Source organism: Melozone crissalis, unplaced genomic scaffold, assembly GCF_028551555.1.
Source record: "Melozone crissalis strain CALT ecotype California unplaced genomic scaffold, PUWL_Pcris_2 ptg000066l_1, whole genome shotgun sequence".
Classification (NCBI taxonomy): Eukaryota; Metazoa; Chordata; class Aves; order Passeriformes; family Passerellidae; genus Melozone; species Melozone crissalis.
Window position 1 is genome coordinate 352,363 of NW_026535844.1, and position 22,289 is coordinate 374,651.

The 22,289-nt window shown below is 53.5% G+C and overlaps 1 protein-coding gene across 1 annotated transcript; it reads right to left on the minus strand.

Moving 5' to 3' along the window:
- Positions 1–2,474: 2,474 nt before the first annotated feature.
- LOC128945525 (class II histocompatibility antigen, B-L beta chain-like) lies at positions 2,475–4,687 on the minus strand. The gene is made up of 3 exons (XM_054289285.1): positions 4,431–4,687; positions 3,545–3,829; positions 2,475–3,241 (listed from the first exon to the last, which is right to left on the minus strand). The coding sequence occupies exons 1-3, from the start codon at positions 4,666–4,668 to the stop codon at positions 3,234–3,236; spliced, it is 531 nt and encodes a 176-aa protein (XP_054145260.1). The 5' UTR covers positions 4,669–4,687; the 3' UTR covers positions 2,475–3,233.
- Between the last annotated feature and the right edge of the window lie 17,602 nt (positions 4,688–22,289).

The window sequence follows — 22,289 nt, forward strand, 5'->3', positions numbered from 1 at the left end:
GGGTCCTGAGGGGGTCTGGGGAGTCTTGAGGGAGAATTGGGGGTCCTGAGGGGACTGAGGGGATCTGATGGACAACTGGGAGGTCGTGAGGGAGAACTGGGGGTCCTGAGAGAATTTAGTGGGTCCTGAGGGACAATGGGGGGTCCTGAAGGGGTTTGGGAGGTTGTGAGAGGATGTGAGGGGGTTTGGGGGCTCTTGAGGTTGAACTGGGGGATCATGAAGGGGTTTGGGGTGAATTTTTTGGGGAGTCCTGAGGGAAAATTGGGAGTCCTGAGGGGATTTGGAGCGTTGTGAGGGGATGTGAGGCAGCTGAGGGGATGTGAGGGGCTTTGGAGGGTGCTGAGGGAGAACTGGGCGCTCGTGAAGGTTTTTGGGGAGCTTTTGGGGGGTCTCTATGGGGAATTGGGGTTGTGAGAGGATTTGAGGGGGGGTTTGGGGATTCCTGAGGGGATTTTATGGGGTCCTGAGGAGATCTGGGGGGGTCCTGCAGTAATTTGGGGGGAGATTCTGAGGGGTTCTCAGGGGATTTTACGAGGTCCTGAGGGGATTTGCGGGATCCTGACTGGATTTGGGGCAATTTTGGGGGGATTCGGTGTCATTTTGGGTTTCCTGACCAGATTTTGTGGGGATTTGGGGGATTTTGGTAACTCTGACTGGCTTCTGGGATATTTTTGGATAATTGTGTTGTCCCTGACTGGAGTTTTGTGGTATTTTGGGGCTTTTTTTAGGGTGTTTTGGGGTAATTTCATGGTCTCTGACTGGAGTTTGGGGGATTTGGGGTAATTTCAAGGTCCCTGACTGGAGATTTGGGGTATTTTTGGGGTATTTTGGGGTAATTTCATGGTCCCTGACCGGAGTTTGGGGATTTGGGGTGATTTTGGGGTCCCTGACCTGTTTTGGGGGGATTTGGGGTGATTTTGGGGTCCCTGCTGTTGCGGGGTGTTGCAGCTGGGCTCATCGTGCCCAGGGAGGGCGCAGCTGCCGGCGCCGGGCAGGGGAACAAACGAGAAGGGGCAGGATGGGGATGAAGGACCAGGCAAAGGCAGGGCAGGGGGTTTTTGTAGGGGATCCTGGGGGGAGTTGGGGTTCGGGGCGAGGGAGGAGTTCTCAGCAACACAAGGAGGGTGAGACCAAATTCCTGTCCCTTAGGAACAGGGGCACTCCACAACTCCCCAGTTTTTAAACTGATCAATGCATGCTGAATAACTTAAAATAAGGGGATTCTCGGGACTATGACTGAATAGTTTTACAAAACCAAAATGAATATTATTCAGCTAAATTAACAAGGAATAGAAAAGCATTTGAGACTTAATCACAAAGGATAAAGTAACAGAAATGATGATACTTGATTAAATGAATACATTTTTACCTTATGAGTTCACAGCTCAATCTCCTCAGGCTTTTGATCTCCTCACAGGAGGGGTGCAGTTCTTTGGTCTCCTCTTCACAAGGGGCACAGTCTTTAATGTTTGGTCTCAGCTTTGCCACTGGTGTCATGGGTGTTGTTATTGTGAAAAATGAGTATTATAAAATTGGCTTTTCGCAAACATTAAAATGAATATTATATGTGTTATGTTAGAAAGTTATGCTGTGTTAATCCTCTGAATTAGTGTGGTAAATATAGTTTTAGGCTATAGCATAATATTAAAATAGAAACTCTGCGATGTAAGATACTTTCCTAACTAGCTCAAGAAAGGGATGAGATGGTCAAGAAATTCTTTGCACAGAGCAAACAGCAACAAGACACTAAAACCCCAAAGAGAAGAATTATTCTTATAATAATAAGAATTATTATCCCTCCTTATCAGGAACAACCAGGCTCCTTCCACCTCCTTCTTTCAGACTCCATGGAGCCAAACCATGATTTACAGATGAAGGGGGTAAGGTGACAATAACCAGAAAAATCCCTAGTTTGAAGGGAATGTTTGCATCATGTATGAGATTTTTGAATATGCAGCAGGGTATTGCTTTTAAGGGTTAACCCTTTGTTAGCTGACATGCTTTTTTGAGAAAAGCATCCAAATGTCCATAATTCTTTGCTTTTTTATTGTCCTTTATTGTCCTAACTCTGATTGTCCAAACTCTTAGTGCTCTACTTTTTTATTAATATTTTAATAACTATTTTATTACTATTAAACATTTAAAATTTTAAAACAAGTGATTGGTTTTTCACAGGGTGGTGGTGAGGCCGGCTGACTCCTGCACAGGGCGAGCAGCCCCGTCACGCGGGCCCTGGGCAGGGCCAGCTGCAGCAGCGCGGCAGAAATGGGGGGGAGATGGCTAGGGGGGAAGGGGAGGTTTGGGTTCAGAGGAGAAGGAATTGGTAGGAAAAAGGGGAATCTCAAACAGCCTGGTCAGCGCTGTTTTTAGAAGGAGGGCCCAGGACGGCGCAGCCTGTCACAATCCACTTGTACAGGTGAGGTTTGATGGTTCATTAACTGATCTCTGAGTGCAAAACAACACAGAGGGCATTTCACTATTCATCAAAACAAATGCACCTTTATTGAGTGCCCACAGCAAATGTGATAGAAGGATTAGGAAGGAGATAAAGGATAGAGAGAAAAAGAGGGGAGGGAATAGCTACCAATGGAGAGATGAAATCCTCGTAGTCTGGCCAATAGATCTGTCTTGTCACGTTGGGAAAATCTCAAAATCTTTGGTTAACTCAGGGGTCCTCTATAGTCCTCTGCTGAGGGGGGAACAGTAAAAGACAATGGAGGATAAATGTATTGAAAACAGGTATGGACAGTCCATGTTCCAAAACAGGACAAGGCAATCTCAGCAGTGAGTGGGGCCCATTGCTTCAGGATTGGTGTCTATGAGAAACCAGTCTTGGTCCAGCGAACACACCTGCAGACAGCACTTGGCAAACATGCCACTTCAGTCAGGCCAGTGCCCCTGTGTTAGAATTTTAAGGGTCTCAGCCTCAGGCCTTGGGTAGGGGCTTCAGTCTCTGTCTTTGACAGTGGTCGTGAGGCAGATGAGGGATCTTCCGTGGGGGGATCACCAGAGTTAGCTCAGAAAGTTCATTTGGCCAAGAGTGGGGAAATTCATGGGCTGTTGTGGGGTGGTGAAGCGGGCGTGAGACCGTGGGGGCACAGCAAGCACAGCTGCACACGATCACTTGGTGAGCATCCACCTCAACCACGCAAGAACTGCAGCAAGGCTCCTCAGGGTCTGTCCTTGTGAGGCAAATGAGGGAAACTTCGGAGCATCTCTGATGCCACTGGCCATCACCATTCTGGGTAGGGAACAGGGGATGTGGAAAGACAGGAGGTGAAGGGGGACACAGGACGGTGAGAGGATGGCAGCGCTCACAAACTCCCTCCCAGTCACACCCAGCACCCCCAAACGCCCTCCCAGTGCCCACCAGCACCCCCTAAATCCCTTCCCAGCCCTCCCCAGCATCCCCCAAACCCCTTCCCAGACCTTGCCCAGCCCCCAGCCCCTCTCCCACTTCCAGCCCGGCTCTCTCCAGCTCCCTCCCAGTGGCTCCCAGCACAGCCCAGTGGCTCTGCCAGCGCCCCCAGGGGCTCCCCCGTACCCCAGTGCCGCCTCAGGGGCTGCTCCAGGCTGACGTGCTCCACCTGGCAGCTGTAGCTCAGCCCGCGCTGGGGCGGCGTTTCCAGCAGCACCAGCAGCTGGTAGGTCCAGTCCCCGTTGGGGACCACGTCGGTGGCCACCACGTGCTCCGAGAGCTCCTGCTGGCCCTGGAACCACCTCACCTGGATGGCAGCAGGGTAGAAATCCATCACGGAGCAGAGCAGGCGGCCGGGACCGGGCTGGGAGCTCGAGGGGGGAACCAGCGAGATGGACACGCTGGGGGACACTGGGAGAGAGAGAGAGAGAGAGCGGGGACACACTGGGATCAGCTGGGGGGCACTGGGAGAGAGAGGGGAGGGCTGGGCTGGGCTGGAGAGGGACTGGGAATGGACTGGCAGGGTCTGGGGACGGACTGGGATGGCAATGAGAGAGATGGGAGGGAATGAGTGGCACTGAGAGAAAGGCTAGAGGTCTGAGAGTGAACTGGAATGAAGTGAGAACAGACTGGGAATGGGCTGCGAGGGACTGGGAGGGACTGTGCTGGCACTGGAAGGAGCTGGGAATGGAGTGCGCAGCACTGCGAGGCCGAGTCCAGCGCGGGGCACTCGGCGCTGCGGGTCTGCCTGGCAACAGATGAGTCATCAAAGGGTCGCGTTCTGACTGGATGAGAAGCGTCAGCTTTACGCGTCGCTGAAATGGACGCTGAAATGGGCAATGAGAGGGACTGGGATGGACTGGGCGAGCCATGGTGGTCAGTGGCAGGGACAGGAGGCCCCGGGAATGGGCACAAGGAGGGCTGAGGGCTCTGGGCTGATTCCCAGGGAGATTTTGAGGGTCTCCAGGGTCATTGTCAGGGCCCGAGGGGACACGCTCTGCCCCGCGCTCACCTCGGCGCTCGGTGCTCAATGGGCCAACCCCCTTGTAGTTGTACGGGCAGACCATGTCCACCACAGACCGTTGCGTACTCCAGTGTGGCCGGGTTGCTGTTCCAGTCACTGGCCCACCCCTGCCCATAGGGGGTGAAGCCCACGTAGTGTAAAACATCACGAACTGCTCCCGATTGTAAATGTACCTCTGCGCGAACCTCATCTTCTCCGTGCCGTTTATGAAATAACACTCGGACATTGCCAAAAACTGGAACACTCCTGTGACAGCAGGACACAGCACAGGGAGTGCCCCCCAGCACCGCCCCCAGCAGCACCCCCAGAGCTCCGGGCCCACCCCGGATCCCCACTCCGCATCCCCTGTGCCCCACGGCCGCCATGGGACCCTCCTGCCCGCGCTGCCGCTTCCTCTTTGCCGCCCTTCCCCCATTTCCCCTTCCACATCCTCTCCCCTCCCCCCTCCGGCCGCTCCCCAAATCACTTTTGGGATCCTATTTCCCCATTTTCCCACAAATTATCCAATCCCCAGGCCCCTCCCGCTCAGATATGGTGTCCCACCTCCACTTTTGCCCCTTCCACACCCTCTCCCACCCCTCCCTCCCCCCACCCCTCAGCCCCTCCCGCTCTCCCTTTGGGGGGTCCCCTCCTCCTCCCCCTCCATTCCGGGCTCCCCCCTTCGCCCCCTTTTCCCCCTTCTCCCCCCCTGTCCCAGCGCCTCCCGCCCCCCGCTCACCCAAGAGCTCCGCACCCGCAGCCGGGGGGGCTCCCAGCACCACCAGTGCCACCAGCAGGGCCCCAGCTGCCGCCCCTCGCCCCATGGCCGGGGCCGGGCAGGGAGCAGCAGCCCCAAAGCAGCCGCGCTGCGCTGGGAGCGCCAGTCCGGAGCACGGCGGGCTCGGCAGCGCCGCGTGCTCTCATTGGCTGCCGCCGCTTCTGGGCAGCGAACGGCCACGGGCTCTGTCCGGCAACCGATGAGGCAATCCAACGCCCCGACCTCTCATTGGCTAAGCCTCCTCCTGCCTGCGCTGCCATTGGCTGAGGCCTTTCCGGGACGCTGCAGCCCCAGGCTCGGCGTTTTTTGGGCAGGGGGAACCTTGGGGCGCTGGGCAGGTGGGAGCTCAGGTGAGCCCAGCAATGCGTGCCCAGGTGCGCGGCATCTCAGGGCTGCCCGTGGCGAGCGGTGACGCTGGCCCGATGCCAGGCACCCCCAGAGCCGCTCTGTCCCTGCCCCCCGCAGCCACACAGGGACAGAAAATGGAACCGAGGGTTCCTGCGTGGGGACAAGGACCGGGAGAGATCCCTCAGCAAATCCCGCACGGGCACAACAGACTCGGCCTGGGCACAGGGAGGGAATTTATTACCAACCAAATCACAGCAGCACAAGGAGAAGGGAAAGAAATCTCTCCAACACCTTCCTCCTGCCCAACACGGATCACCCAGAACAGGGGTCACCAGGGCTCTGCCCAACGGGGGTCACTGGGGATCATCCAGGGCAGATTCTCCCATGGGGGATGGAGCTGGAGCAGCGCATGAAGCTCTTCCCACACTCGGGACACTCACAGGACCTCTAACTGGTGTGGAAGTGCTGGTGAGTGACGATCTCTCAATCCCACCTGAAGCTCTTCTGACATTCCCCACACTCCCAGGTCCTCTCCCCAGTGTGGATGTTCAGGTGTTCCTTCAGGGTGGAGCTGGAGCTGAAACCCTTCCCACATTCCAAGCACTTGTGGGGCTTCTCCCTGCCATGAGGCTCCACCAGCTCTGAGCTGTGGCTGCATCTCTGGCCGCCTTCCTGGCTCAGGGGGGCTCTTTCCTCCTCACCCCTCCCTGGGCTGGGTTTGCAGCCCCTCCTTGTGAGGGATCTCTGGGGCTTTTCCTCCTCCTCCATCCAGCCACAGCTTGGGAATGACAAACCCTGGTTTGGGGGAAACCAAGCTGGGAGTGCCTTGGAGTAGAGGCTCCTCCTGGCCAGGTCCATCTCTGGAACTCAGCAGGAGTCTTGTGTCCATGAAAATCTCCACATATCAAGATTCAGCCTGAAAAAGCTCTCCCAGGAGTTCCCTATTGCTCATCTCTCTACTTTTGGGGTTCCAGAAATTTCCTTTCCTCAGGATCATGGGGGTCCAATGGTTCCAGGGGTTCTCCATTCTCCAGCGTCCTGCTTAGGGATGATCCAGGGGCTTTTCGGGGTCCATGGGGGCCCTTCTCCCCTGATGCTCTGCTTTGAGATCCCAGGGATTCCAGGGGTCCCTCCTCTCCAGGCTCCCCTCCTTTCCAGTCTGCCGGGGTCCCGCTGCTCTGGGATCGCCCCTCTCTGCTCTCCCCACTCTGGGGGTCCCAGGGGTTCCCCTCCTCTGCTCTCCCGGGGGTCCCCAGGACCAATGTCCTCCCCTGCCCATACTGGGCAATGGCCACATGGGCCCCCAAAGATCCCTCAAGGGGCTCAGCTTTGGGCTCCTGCAAGATCCAAACCTACTCACACAGAGAAAAAAACCTCCCAGGGACACCAGACGATATTTGGGGTCAATTTCACAATCTGTGAGCTCCAAACACACCCCAATAAAAAACCCTCTCAGGGACGAGCTCCTCCTCCCCGCTCACCTGCAGGACGAGCTGGGGGCAATGGTCCCGTGGCTGCGGCCACAGGGGGCACTGGAACCTCCTGTTCCTGCTCCTGCTCCTCCTCTTCCTGCTCCTCCTTTTCCTCTCTCCCTCCTCCTCCTCCTCCTCTTTCCTAATCCCACCTCCTCCCCAGTTCCTGCCTTCTGTGTATTTAGACTGGAGAACCTTGCTTGTTTTTAGAACTAGAACAAAGATCCCAGAGGGAACAAGGCTTGCTGCTTTTAGTCAGAACTATCAGTGACTAAAGGTCACGTTTCCTTTGGTTCGGTGCCGTCCTTGTTCCTCCTCAGTGTTCAGGCTGGGCTGTGGGGTGTCCTTGTTTGATGCATTTTCCGAGTTCCTCTTGCACCCCTTGGGCCATAGGCTGTGCCCTGGGAGGGTTCTTTGTGCTCCTTTGTGACACAGGAGAACCTTCCAGGCGGTTTCTGCGTGAGCTGCTGCTGGGATGTCACAGGAACAGCGCCACGTCCCCATGGTGTTCCCGTTGCTGTGGGACACGGAGGCCTCAGTGCCCAGAGTGGCTCTGGGCTCGTTGCCAGAGGATCCTCCTGCCCGAGGCATTCTCAGCAGCCAGCCCAGCCCTGACAGGTGTCCTGTGCTTGCAGGGCTACAGGCTGCAGACTTGTGCAGCGCAGCCAAAGTGCTCCAGCAGGTGGCTGCTGCAGTTTGCACTCTGTACTCTGTGGCTTATTCGGGGTATTTTTTAACCCACTTGGCACGTAAGTCGAGGTTTTCCCTTGGTGCAGCATCTGTGGCTTTGGGCTTGCTGTGTGCTTTCTGTTCTTCCTCTGGAGCTGAGCTGACTTTGGAACCAAATTGCCATGAAGAACACCATTGCTCTGGGAGAGCTCTTGCCAGCAGCTGCAGCTGAAAAAGGGGGTGTCTGCAGCCAGCGGGGTGTGCACAGCATCTGCAATGAGCCCGGGGGGGGTTCTGTTCCCTCAAGCAGGGAGTCTGTGCCAGCAGAGCCTGGAACTCCCTCCCTTTGCTGCTCCAGCCAAGAACTGACCCAGCCCAGTATTTTGTGCTGTTCTCTTGCTCGCTGTGGGAAGGGACTGTGGCTCTTGGAGGGATGCTGTGAAAGCAAAATGCTCTCTTGGGGTTGCCTTGCTCCGTGGCATTTCCCACCACTGGCAGTTTTTCTCCTAACAGCATCTGGTTCATGTTCCCTCTCCCGTTTCAGGGCACCTCATGTCTGGATTCCAAGCAGCTCCTCCTTCGGTGAGTGGGAAAGGAACCTTTGGTGTTTGGAATTGTGCAGCAAGGTGTGAGCTCGGCATGTGGCAGCCGAGTGCCAGCCTGGGAGGCTGAAGGAAAGTTCCTGTCAGTGCCTGCAGCAGCAGCAGCAAAGGGATCCCCAGCAGTTTTTTCCTTTTCTGCTGAAGAGCTTTTGAAGGGGTGCAGGTCTGGTTTTGCAGGCAGAGGATTGCTTGCTGGCTTTAGCCATGGTGGAATATCGAATTCCCAACAATAAGTGGCAATGTCGACTTTAGCCCATTGTTAGTTGGAACAGCTCTGAACCCCATTTCTGCTTAGTGCAGCTGGATGTGCAGCTGAGGATAAATAAGGTGATAACTGAGATAGAACTTCCTGTCCCTCACGCTGCCATCACAGGTCACAAAAGCAGCACCAGCACCTCCTGGGGCTCCCTCTGCTTCCAAAGAGGAGGCCAAAGAGGAGGAAGACAGCAGTGAGCTTCCCGCTGCTCTGGGGGCCGATGCTGAACTTCCCTCAGTGCCGGGAGATGACAGTGAACTTCTCGCTGCTCTGGGAGACGAGGGCGAACATCCCGCGGTGTGGGAATGCAACGGCGAGGCTCCCATGGGGTGGGACAAGGACAGGGGACATCTCCCAGCGTGGGACGAGGACGGTGGATGTGCCCTGGTGTGGGACCAGAATGGCCAAGCTCCCACGGAGTGGGATGAGGATGGAGGACATCTCACAGTGTGGGATGAGGAAAACAGACATCTCCCGGTGCGGGAGGAGGATGGAGGACATCCTCTGTCTTGGGAAGAGGAGAGTGAACATCTCCCAGCATGGGAAGTGGACAGCGAACATCCCCTGACTTGGAAACATGATGGCGAACCTGCAGCATTTTGGGAAGAGGATGGAGAAGCTGCAGCATTTTGGGAAGAGGATGGAGAAGCTCTTTCTGCTTGGGAAGAGGACAATGAAGCTCCCTCCGCTGTGGGATCCTGGGCTGAACATTTGATTTGCTCTTCTCAGCTTTGCCTTGAACCGTTTGCCTGGAGCTTGTGTGCACTGCACTCCTGGCCTGTCACAGCAAAGCTGCTGCTGGCAGAATTCTGAACTGTCCTTTCTTGTGTGATATATTCCGACCATTGGTTTTTGCCCTCGTGTTTCTTGTTATGTTTGCCCAATTATCCCATCATAAAAAAACCAAAAAATAGTTGAGATAGCAGCAATTTTAATTGAATAGTTTAGAAAATATATATCGACAATATAATTTGATTAAAAATAAAGGATCATTTCGTTCAAATAATAGCGCATAAGGAAAAGATAACCACGGGGTACAGAGTGCAGGGCTCTTGGACCCTTGCCACCTCACGTACGAGCTTGCCAAGTGAAGATTCCCCCCTTATATGTCATGTGTCAATGTCATCTCCTCCCATTTTCAATTCATCACATTTTTACCTCCGCCCTCATCACCACCTTTACTGCTCATGCTCCACCACTCGGTTTGGTGGTCACACAAGTCTTTGGGGGTCATTTTGGATGAAGACCTCTCCTCTTCCTCTTTGTCCTTTAATTCAACTTTGGGTTACACATGCACACCAAGCCAGTATAATGTCAACCAAAACTAACATATTACTACATTTTAGCATCAAAGCAATAAATCTCTTATAGCGGGCATTTTCCTGGGACCCAACCAGATTTTCCCTTCTCTCTGTTAATTTGTAGTAACTGTTCTCTCTTGCTTTTTCCTCTTATCCTTGAACATCTGCCAGGAGCGGGGGTGGAGCTCCTCCTCTCCCTTTCTTCTTTGGCATTACAACTTTTAACTGTTTTATTATATCCAAATATTAATTACTGTATCAATATTGATGACTGTTTCAATTTTATCAGCATGAATCACACCTATTTACCACATTGTTCTCTCTCAGTGTCTGCAGGGCCTGGATTTCCTCCATTCCAAGCGGGTGATCCACAGGGATCTGAAGAGCTCCAACATCCTCCTGGGCACGGACGGCTCTGTCAGGGAATCAGTAAAACCCACTGCATGAAAGCTGAGGGTTTCTTGAAGGGTCCAGTTCCATCTTTCCTTGGCTACAGCCCTGAGGGCTTTTCCAGCTGACTTCACTACTGCACTCTCAGACTGAGACTGGGGAATCTTGGTGCTTGGTTTCCTCATTCCAGCTGCCTTTGACAGGGTTTGTTTCTGTCCTCAGCTGATTTTGGCCTCTGCGCTCAGCTCAGCCCTGAGCAGGACCAGCGCAGCTCCATGGTGGGCACTGCTCACTGGATGGCCCCAGAAGTTGTGACCAGATCTCCTTATGGCCCCAAGGTGGACATCTGGGCCTTTGGCACTGTGACCATCGAGATGGTGGAAGGAGAACCTCCTTACTTCAGGGAAACAGCGGCCATGGTAAGAGGCAAATTCTGCAGTGGCTGCAGAGGCCTGTGAGCACAGGGGGACCCTGCACTGGGAGCAGCAGCTGGAGGTTTCTGTACATGGGAAGGGAATTCCCAGAGGACTCCAGCCTCCACACAGGAGAATATTCTTCAGTCTCCAGCAACAATTTGCTTTCAGATTTATGTTGTTGCCGCTCATCTGGCTGTGGGGATGACCTGGAAATATGAAGCAAGTGCATCAGTTCTAGTATTACCTTGCAAGAAAACCACAAACCACTCCCAAATCCCACCCCCAAACACAACAATATTTCTGCAGGAGCTTCTAAAAGACATTTTGCAAGATGATCCCCCCCTGATTCTTCTCACTGGGAAACTTGTCTAAAACCTGAAGATGATTGTTTAACATCCTCATAGTGTAACATAATTTCTTTCCTAGTCCAAGCTACTTTCTCTGTGTCACCAAGCCTGAGCTTTCAGCAACACAAACCTCCTGTTTCTTGCCTGGCAGTTTCTGGGATGGGGCATCAGGAATGCATTTACTTGAGTGTCAGTGGCACTGCAGAGATGCACTTGATGTAAGAATCCTCTGAAATAACACAAGCAAACCACACTGACTCTGAAAAATGGCCTGTAAAGCTGGTGTCCCCATTTGGAGAAGCAAAATGTGCTATTTCTGATGGAGGTTCCTACTAACAAAGCCAGCCAGTGAAACTGGCTCTCGAGGCGAGATCATTTGGATGTTGCAGTGGCTGTGACAGCCCCAGGGTTTGGGTTTTTTGGCTGACATAGCAAAATGAGCTCTGAGCAGCATCTGTGGCAGGGAGGAAGGTGCCCCTGGAGCTGGGGCTGAGGCCCCGGGGTGGATGTGAGCCCGTGTGGGTGTGAAGGGAGCTGGCAGAGCGCTGAGTTTGCTTTCCCTGCAGGCTCGCGCTCTGATCCGGCAGAACGGGACCCCGCAGCTGCAGGAGCCCCGGCGCCTGTCGGCTCTGCTGCGGGACTGCCTCGAGTGCAGCCTGGAGCCGGACGAGGAGCGGCGCTGGGCTGCCCAGGAGCTGCTGCAGCTGAGGGCCAGGGGCTGCAGGGGAAGCAGCAGCGCCAGGGAGGGGTTTTCTTGTGGGGCCCCCTCCGACAGTCTCCAGTCTGGCTGCGTTCCACACGCAGAGCAAGCAGAATCCTCACGTGCTGTGGCTTGGCAGCTCCTTTAGAGCTCATCTGGGCCTGGTGCCCCACAGCGAGCAGGGACATCTTCAAGCAGCTCAGGGGGCTCAGAGCCCTGCCTGACCTGAGCTTGGATGTTTCCAGGGAGGAGGCACCTCCCACATCTCTGGGCACCTTCTGTCAGTGTTTCCCCACTCTGCTGGTTAAAAAATTCTTCCTTAGATCTAATCTGAGCCTGCTTCCCTCGAGTATCAAACCATTTCCCTTTGTCCTGTTGCAACAGAGCCTGTGAGGAACTTGACTCTGGAAAGTAACAGTTCATTTCTTTCCTTTTTGTCCTTTGGGCAGCACCCATTTTTATCATCAGCCAAGCCTCTCTCCAGCCTGACCCCTCTGATCACTGCAGCGAAGCAACTGAGGGAGCAGCGGAGGAGATGAAGCCCTTGAGGACAGCTTTCAGTTACAGTAGTCAGGACAACTAGTTAGTTATGGTAGTTAGCACTGGTAGTTAGTTATGACAGCCTGTTTGTTATGGCAGTTTTTTGAATAAAAACTCTCTTACACCTCAACTGCCTTGCCGTGTCCCTTCTTTCTCCCGCTGTGCCTCAGCTGCCCGGAGCAATGTGAGGGGAGAGCGGGCCCAGCCTGGCCCAGAGCTGAGCCCCGGCAGAGCCCTGGCAGAGCCCAGAGCAGCCTCGGCACCTGCAGAGTCAGCCTGGAAGGAGGCGCTTGGAGCCTTCTGGGCTGCACCCGGCTCTTGGTTACAAACTGGGTGTGCTGGAAAATGCCACCGGCTCTGCACGAGGGCAGAAGGGGCCCGGGGAAGGCCCAAGTGCTCCGTGCAAGGGAAAAACCTGCCCTGGGTTTGTTATAAATAACTGGGTAGTGTTGGCTTTTGCTATTATGTATTGACTTCTGCAAACTATTCTTAATCACACTGATTTTGATAGAGTACAGTTTCTAATCACTTTTAACTGTTTTTCGTATAGTGTAATTTGTCAGCTTTTTGTGGCCAATGTCCTGGCCCCTGTGTAGCTCATATCCTCAGCACATCATTTATAGATGATATTTTAGTCTGTGGACAGTGTGAAAAACATACATTATAGTTTTGGCTTTTGCAAAATATTAAAGTGGATGCCATGTGTTGTGCATTAGAATGTTAACTTCTGCAGAAGTAGCTGTAGTTGTGAAATAATAACTAATGTTTTTATTTTTGTAAATAACTGATAATAACACTTCAGAGATAGCTGTGAAATAGCTAATGTTCATTTCAAGTACTTGTGGAAATAGCTAAAACCCTGTGCATGGTCAGACAACATTAAAAAAGGGATGTGATGAGGAGCCCTGCCACTGACCCTTCCACTGTCAATAACTGTCACCTGCTGAAACCACAGAACAGGGGCCCTTGTGAGGGAGTGACACACAACCCTCAAAACAGCAATCCACGATTCCTGCACGTGCTCTAAAATGGCGAGTTGGCGGTCAAACCAACCTAAAGAATTTCTGGAACATGTAAACGAGTTCAAAGTAATGTTTGAATGTGTATAACCATTATGAATATGTATTTGAACAACACAATGGAGAAACTAGACAAGAAGAGTTGCTGTGGTTAACCGGTGTGCCTCTGGCCATCGCCAGGCACCCAGCGCTGTTACTGATTTGTCCCTTATTATTCCTTATTAAACTTTCAAAAATTCTAAAGAGTGAGGCTCCTTTCTCACAAAACCCAAGTTACTCGCCCCTTGTTCTTCCCCCACAGCCAGGATTTGTTAATCCCAAACTTTGTCTGGACGGAGGAGAAGGAGGCTGCGAGGAAAAGGAAGATGCACTGGTGTGGAGGCCCATGGGAGTCTCAATCTCCCACCCATGGAGGACTGGTCCCCAAGAAGAAGAATAGGTTATGGTGAGAAGCTTGCTTCTCCTATAGATCTTAGCTGGCACATGCTGATTTATGGAAAGTTATGTTACCCCATTGGCCCGTTGGCCTAATTACCCTAGTTAAACCCCTGTTACCCATCTCTGGTTAGTCTCTAGAATGTTCTCCCTCTCTGTCCCTCCATTGGCCCTAATTTACTGCATTCCTCTGCCCCTGTTTCCCTATTAGCTGACCCGACCCTTAACCCCTCCTTTGCACCATTTTCCCCCATATCCATGGGACCCTGACCCTCAGCTCCACCCTCACTACCCCATATAAAACCCCCTGTGCCCTCAGCTTGCGCCCTGTCTTTGTCCCTGGGCCCTGTTCAGCTCTGTGCCCTGTTCCTGTACCAATAAACCCAGTTTGCTGCAGATCATACCCAGACCCATCCTGCCGACTTTGGCAGCTTCATAAAGCAGCCGTGAGCTTCGGGCTCCAGAGTGCCGGACGCTCCAAGGGCCTTGGCAGGGCCAGGACGCTCCAGGCTGGGACAGCCAGGCAGGGCAGGAGGAATCACTGCCCCTTTCCCCTCTCTGCTGCTCCATCTCCCAGCCCAGCATCGCTGCAGGACAGCCTCACTGCCAACGCCATCCTGCCAGGGATGGACTGGGGGCATCTCCTTCCCCTTCCCTCTGGCATGAAGGCAAATCCCATCTTCTCCTTGTCTGCCCTCCTTCTTCTCCTCATTCGGTCCTTCATCCATCCATGTTCCTTTCCCATCTCCTTCCTCCCTTGCTCCTTCTTGTTCCTTCCTCTCCTCCTGCCTTTTCCTTTTCCCTTCTCCCTGTCACTTCCTCTCCTTGTCCTTCCTCCCCCAGGCACTGAGCTTGGGACAGAGACCAGGGAGAGCAAATCCCTGTGACAGAACCTCGTGGAAGAGGCCATTTGGAACGGCTCCACGGTGCAGGAATCCAACGGGGAGGAAAGGCCCCAGAGATCCCACACGAGGAGGGGCTGCAAACACATCCCGGGGAGCTGAGAGGAGGTGAAAGCCTCCCTGTGCTGGGAAGGGTTTGGGCAAAGTGAGAAGAGCTTCAGGCAGAGCTCAGCCTATTCCCGGTGCCTCCAAATATGCCAGTGCCAGATGCAGAGATTCATGGTGATAGAGAGATCCCCCTGCAGATCCATGGTGATGCAGAGATCCCCCTGCAGCCCCCGGAGCAGCCACGCTGGAGCACGGCGATGCCTGAGAGGAGGCTGTGACCCCGCGGCCAGAGGGCCCCGCTGGAGCAGCCTGTCCTGGCAGGACTGACCCCGGGGCACAGTGACCCACGCTGCAGCACTTGGAGGGGGCTGTGCGCCGTGGGATGGACTCAGCTCGGAGAAGTTCCTGGAGAAGTCTCCGGTGGGAGAGAGCCCAGGGTGCAGCAGGGGAACGACTCCTGTCCCTGAGCAGAGGGAGAAGCCCCGGGGCATGAACTGAGCCCGGCCCCATTCCCTGTCTGCGGCACTGCCGGGGTAGGAGGTGCAGCTGGAAGGAGGGAGGCGTGGGGGAAAGCTGCATTTAAGGCTTTTCACTTACTTCTCATTATCCTGCTCTGAGTTTTGGGAGTTTTTGCCAGAAATCTCTCCCCTCCCCCACTCATCCACAGGGGTTTGGGGCGGTTTTCCCTTTTAGGGGGAAATCAAAGCGATGCACTGATGTTCCTAATTAGAGGTAGGAGAAGTCAGGCTCCAGGGCTTCCCGCTGAGCTGGTGACACCGAAGCGACAGTGCTGGGAAAGCCGTGGCGGGAGGTGCGGAGAAGTTTGTTTGTGTTTTCAGCTCAATCCCGCTCGGGCCCGGGCCCGTTCCAGGGCTGTTCCTCAGCTCCGGCTCTGCCCTCACGCAGCCCGGGGGGCCCTGAGAGCGTGGGGCGGGGCTGTGCCGTGTGCAGAGCCCGGCCCTGGCTGGGATTGGGCGATGGTGCCGTCAGTCGTGGTCGTGGCGCGCTGATTGGTGGGAGCGGGGCGGAGCAGGGCCCCGGTGGCGGGCTGAGGGCGGCCGTGGCTGGGCAGCTGCGCCATTGTCCGAGCGTGTGTGCGGTCCCGTGCGCTGCGGCAGCGGCCGGAGCGCGGTGAGGCGGCGGCGGAGCTCGGAGGCGGTCGCAGCGCAGGTGGGAGCCGCGCTGGGTTGTGCGGGGGCTCGGGGCTGGCTGCGGGCCTCGGGGGCGGCAGGGGGCTCGGGCGGGTTCGTTGTGCCATGTCCGGCCCGTGTTGCCGCTGGCGTGAGGGCGCTGCGGGAGCGGCTGCCCGCGGTCTCCTTGCGGCCGCTGCCTCGGCAGGAGCCGCTGGCGGAGCAGCGCTGGCTCGGCCCGGTTGCTGTGGCTGGGACAGAGGGGGCTGCCCCGTGCCCGGGGCTGTGCGGGGAAATTGCCGTGGCCGGAGGTTTCTGTGCGCAGAGGAGACAGAGGAGTCCTGTAAAAGTCACTTTATTGCTGAGCAGAGGGAGAGGCCGTGGGGCATTTGTCGTGCGCTCTCTGCCATTGTTGTAGTTCGCAGCCTTCTTTTTGTTCTCATTTTCCCGGCTTCATCTCCCTCTCCCTTTGCCAACTGGCTGAAGTGCTTGGAAGGTTCAGATATCCCCATCTGCCAACTGCTTGTCCTCGTTAATGTGCACCCCCACTTTTGTATAACAGCCGATATTCATGGCTCTGTTAAGTTTTTATTCTTGTCGAAGTTCAGGAATTTAGCGGGTCTTTCTGTGCGCAGCAGTCCATATTCATTAGTAACATTTATTGAAGGTGGTGGTTTTGCCCGTTACTTCCTTATCTACGAGTCCCTGGCCCCTCGCTCACCTGCTGAATGAGCTGCACTCTCAAGGTGTGGAGCATGGTGAAAAGATGAGAGTTGCTGTAGCACATCAGAGGAGAAACAGCATTCGTTTAACCCATGGTCTGCCAGGGAGCCACAAAACCGTGTCCCATTCCCATCCTTTCCACGTTTGGAGCAATACATGAGCTGCTTTTTTGTTTCTGGTGGTGGTTTTTTTTTCACCACTTTTCCTTTGTCATCTATTTGCCAGCAGCAGTTTGAGTAATTTAATTTTCCACAAACTCCTCCTTTTTCTGCTAACAGATGATCTGATCCCATCCCATGGTTAAGTGTTGTGTTCGTCATTTCAGTGGATTGGTCGGCAGGAAGGTCAGGAGCTGGAGCTGTCTGGTTGGTTATTATTGCGAGGACCGCTTGTAATCTAATGATGCCATTGAAATGAGAAATGGGTTCTGTGGCTCCTGATATGAATTGGTTCGGGTTCCCAGGGGCTGGTCCATGGTGTTGTAGAATTTGTGCTGGTAGCCTTTCAGCTTTTTCCCACTTTTGGCCACTCTCTCCAGCCAGGGCTGCATCAATTGACTGCATTTGTCTAACTAAATCATCAAATCCTTGGATTCCCAACTGATTTCCTTGAATTTTTGGTAGCAAAAAATCCCCAGTGCTCTTATATACCCTATATAACACAGACAGTGACAGCACATGTTGGAGTGGGGAGAGGGATGATTCCCCCCATTTATTTAAAGTGAAGTTTTCCCAACGTTCTCCATTTGCTGTTTCCCTTTGCAGCTTCACCTGTTTCTGTTGCAGGGTCAGATATCCTCCCCCTGGGCTCTGTCTTGAGCTGTGCAAATTCCATCAGTGCAAGCAGGCAGAGCTTAGGGTGAGGGGCCCAGGGAATCAGCCCAATTCCTGCCCCGGGCAAGAGACCCAGGTGCATTGTCCACACTTTGCCCAGCAGTGTTCATTTGCATTTCTAAAGCTTCTCTGAAGGCTGCCTGGAATGAAGCTTCTCTTCCTGCTGCTGGCCAACGTTGACCTTTTGTTGCTGGCGTTATCTCTGTGGATATCTTTTGGGCTATTCCCAGTGTGTTCAGATGTTAAACTCATCTCCATTGAGCGGTGTAAAAGCCCTTTAAAAAAACCTTTAAAATTCCTTTCCCCAAGGCAAAGACAAACCAAGCCTGAGCAGAGAAATAAGATTTAAAAGGAAAAAATCGGTACATTTTGCAGCAGTGCAATGGCAGGCAGCCCAGAGTGTGGGTGTCAGTGAGCCCCAGAGTGGAATTGTGCCGTGGTGTTCCTCAGCAGCTGTGGCAGTGCAGGCCCAGCCAGCGCTGAAGCTGCAGCAGTGGCAGCAAGGCTTGGCCCCAGTGGCTGGAAATGGCAGAGGAGGGTGGCCAGGATTGCAGAGGATTCCAGGCGAGGATCTGTGGGCAGGCGCAGGGGCTTGGCCCGCTGTGGAGCCCTGGCTGCTGCTGCCTTGCCTTCAGGGCAGGCTCAGGGGCGGCCTCCCATCCTCCTGCTGCAGGCGGGAAGTGCAAATCTGCGGGGCTTCAGAGCCCTCGAGGCGGGCTGAGGGGTCCCCCCGTGTTGAGCTGTGCTGGCAGCTGTTTCTGGCCTCAGGGACACTTGGCATGGGCCCCTTGGCCACCAGTGGTGCTGCTTGGCACTCCTTAGGCAGGAGCCGATGTCCTGGCTGGGTGTTGGCAGCAGCAAAGTGCCAGGGCAGGCTCTGTGCAAGCCCAGCTTCCTGTGGGAGAATGTGCCTTGATATCTGCTCCAGTGGTTGCTGAAGCAGTGAGAATTGCTTTTGCCCCCCTGTTAGGTGCCGTGGTGTCAGCAGAAGATATTGAAGCCTTCCTGCTCAGGGCATTTCAGTGCCAGGCTGTCACAAGCACCCACAGCTGCGCGGGTTGAGCTGAGCATGAGGCGGTGACCTGCGCTGTGTCTGATTCCCCTTCCTTCCCTCCCCTGGAACAGGGTGTTGCTTTTAGACACCACTTGTCCTGGTTGCTTCAGAGAGACTCCATATCTAAATTTCCCTCTTTCCCTGGGGCTGCCAGAACTTCAGGGTACACTTCAGCATAGGCCTTGCCAGACATTTGCACAGAGGTACAACAGAACTGGCCTCGTTACCACCTTTTATAGTATTGTGTTCTGAGTTTAGTGATCAAATCCCTTCCCAGTAAATCATTATAGCAATTAGGAGTAAAGAAAAATTCATGCATTTCAAATCCATCTCTCGGATCTACTAATAGTGATTGAGTGAAACCATACATCTTTCCCACTTATCCCTTCAGCAATCAAACATATTTTTCGCATTTTTCCCCCTTCGGTCTAAGATTCAGAGTGGATTGAGAGGCCCCTGTGTCCATCAGGAAATGCCTCCTCTCCATGCAGACCCACCCTGAATGTTCTCAAGGGCTGCAGTGTGGAGGGTCCCTGGTGTGATGGGAGCTGTGACAGCCCTGGCAATCCATGTCCATCAAGGGGTGGACTTGCTGGTCCTGAGGGTGCTGCTGTCTGTGCTTGCAGTGTCCTTGTGCCCTGCAGCTGGAGCCCTGGTTCCTTGCCAGGGGCTGTTTGGGTGGGCTCTCCCCTGCCGAGGAGGGCAATGCCTCTGCCAGGTGCTTGTGGCCGAGCCCGTGCCCTGGGTGCTGGGACCCCCTTGGGCCCTGGGGTTGATCCCTCAGGGGCTGTAGGAACTGTGCCCTGGCCTTTGCCTTCAGCTTGGCCTTTTGCTGCTCCCTTCTTGCATTCACCTGCTGTGCCTTTGTGCCCAAGTGCTGCAGGGCCTTCTTGTGCCCCTCCTGCAGCCCCCCTCAGTGCCTGTGGGTGCTTGTCTTGCTTTACAAGAGAGGTGTCTGCTCGGGAAGGCAGAAAAAGCCTCTCTTGGAATGTAGAATGCAAACCCCCTCCGTCTTAATTTTCAGACTAGTGAAATCGAGGGGCTCTCAGGCAAAGATATGGGAATAGGAATACCAGTTCTTTACTAGTGTGTATAATAAAGCAAACAAACACCAACAGCTGAGGCACTGACAGCAAACAGAGCCCGGACCCAGTCCCGGCCTTTGGGCTGCGGCGCTTTGCCCTTGGGTGCAGTTCCGGGCACAGCCGGCAGGGGCGCTGGTGGCTCCCGCGGGGCGGGGCAGCGCATCCCTGCCATGGAAACCTCTCTGAACGGAAATAGAGCAATCCCTTCATCTAACTCTTTCACTTTTTTACCTTCTCTAGCCTTTCTCCCGTGTTTTGGGAAAGAATTTGGAGAGGGCTGCCTTTTAACTGAGCTCCTAGTTTTTCAATAAGGTGCTTCCTGCAGAGAGAGAAAGAGTTTCCCTGAAAAGCCGGAGCTGTGGTTACCAAGGGGCCGTAACTCAGAGCAGGACGGGGTCAGGGGAGGATATCCCGCCGAGGCTCGGTGGGAGTGTGGGCAGGGTCTGCTGCCGGAATCACCAGAGGGGGATCTTCCCGTGGAGCCCAAGGCGGAGCGTGGGTAGCCCCCACATGGCTGATGGCGGCTGATCCAGCAGCTGCCGGCAGAGCAAAGGCAGGTGGGAGAGCCCGGCAGCAGCGGCGGTGCCCAGCGCAGGTGGCACGGGCAGGGCAGCCGGGGATGGGATGGCTGGGACCCCCCCTGGGTGCGGTGGGCGCGGTGACCTCGGCGCAGGCGGCAGGACAGAGCAACCCCCATCTTGCCCAGCATGGCCGGCAGAGCGGCCGTGGGCCAGGCAGTGGGAGCAGGGCACACAAATTGAGCGACAGCGCCGGGGCAGGTGGAGCTGCCCTGGGCAGTGAGGCCGCACCTGGGATGGAAACCGGGGCAGGCGGAGCTGAGGCGGGCAGCAAGCCGGGACCCGGGACAGGCGCCTGGGCCGCGAACGGAGGGGGCAAGATCTGCAGAGGATCCCACTCTCTTTCTGATTTTTCCTCTTGTTCTCTTCCCTTTCATTTCCCTCTTTCTTTTCTTTTTTTTTCTCAGAGGTTTCTAATATTTTAAAGATTTTTTTCTTCTAAAATCTCCTGTCTAACATATGGCATATTCTCTTCTAGATTAAATGGGTTTTTTAACAAATAAATCCAGAGCCTAGCAAAGCTAAACTTCTGCTTGGATACTTTGAAATAGTCAATGAGCTAACTCACGACCTCCTAATGTTGTTTTTCCTATTACCTTTTTATTTATCCTTTGGCAAATTAAGCATCTTTCAGTTACTTGTTTGCAAATCCAAAAATCCCAATGCACCCATAGTTCCATAAAGCATGATCACACAAAGCTTGAGTGCCCCAGTGGGTTTTCTGATACCTGTCTTCTAATATTTTCTTAGAAGCACATTTTATTAAGTAATTTTCTTCCATCAAGAAGTTTCCATTTCCCTGATTTATCTTGTTCACTTCCTGTCTTCTTTAATTCTTTTTTCTCGGCTTCCCCAAACTTTGGATTTTCCAGTTTTTCCTGGTTTGGAGTTAATATTAACATAACTCTTTCAGCTCCATTTTCTGCTGCATCCTTAGCTTTGTGATCTGCCAAATTATTTCCTCTTCTTTCTGGGGTCTTTCCCTTTTGGAGTTCCATTATATGTACTATAGCTCTTTTAGTTGATTGTAATGCCTCTAAAATAAGTTCCTCATGTACTAATCCTTTTCTTCTTGAATTAAGTAATCTTTTTCCTTTCCAAATTTTTAAAGGTATGTACTACTCTAAAGGCATACCTTGAATCAGTATGTATAGTTCCTTTATTTTGTGTTAAATATTCTAGTGCTCTTTTCAAAGTATATAATTCACAAGTTTGAGCTTACTAGTTTAAGTTTCCATAGTTTGCACATTTTTCTCATCAACTTCTACATACCGTGTATTTTCTCCTTTTGCAAGGAGTTGTATCTCTGTTAGCTGACATAACTCCCAAACAACTATTTTTTTTTCTTTTTTTCCCCTGTATCCAACTTACTGGTTTTCTGTCTCATTTTTTCAAGATCTTATCTATTCATCTTCTGCCTCTGTTTTTCCCTTTCACTAACAACCTAAATACCACTTTTCTTTCAACTACACACACAAAAATAAAAAACTTTTTTCTCACGCTTTCAGTACAATACACCTTCCTCCAAGGAGATATATTGAAGCTTAAAATACACAATCCACATTACCTATACTTTCATTCATCTACATTCACTCACTTTTATTTCCCATTCTCTTCCACACCTTCTTTCCCGCCCTCAGGACACAGAGTGGATCCCTGTTGACAGAGAATCGCGGGTCCCTGTGGCCCCCCCTCACCTTGGGTTGGCCTCTGGGTCTCAGTATCTCTGGGCCTCCTGGGAGGGCCCTGACTCTGCTGCCTCCGGTGCCCGTTCACCTGTGAGGCTGATTTGTGTGTCACTCACACTCTTTAGCCACGGCCCCCTCACACGCCCTGGGGACAATGGCCAGTTTACAGGTCACCTGTACCTTATGCCACAGCCCCCACAAGCCCAGGAGAACAATGGCTTATTTGTGGGTCACACACTCCTCTTTCCACAGCCCCCTCTTCCCACCCGCCCGGGAAGGGCTGATTTTGTGTGTGACTCACTCTCACACACACAAGACAACAATAAGGTACCTTTTGTTATAAATCATCAAATCAAGAGCCAAACCTATTAGAAAATTTAGCAAAGATTTAATAATTTGTCTGTGAGACTGAAGTTCGGTTGTCAAAACCACCACAGCCAAGGGTCAGCGTCGAGCCCGGGTTTGGTGCTGGGTGAACACGGATCTGAGCTCCAAATGTCAGAGTCTCCCCATGTTCACAAATGCTGCCTGATGCAGCGAGTTCTTTTACAGTT

Coding starts and splice junctions, on each gene's coding strand:
- LOC128945525 (XM_054289285.1), bottom strand. CDS start 4,668: ATGTCCGAGTGTTATTTCATAAACGGCACGGAGAAGATGAGGTTCGCG. Junction 3,830..4,430: donor ATTGAGCACCGAGCGCCGAG/GTGAGCGCGGGG, acceptor TCTCTCTCCCAG/TGTCCCCCAGCGTGTCCATC.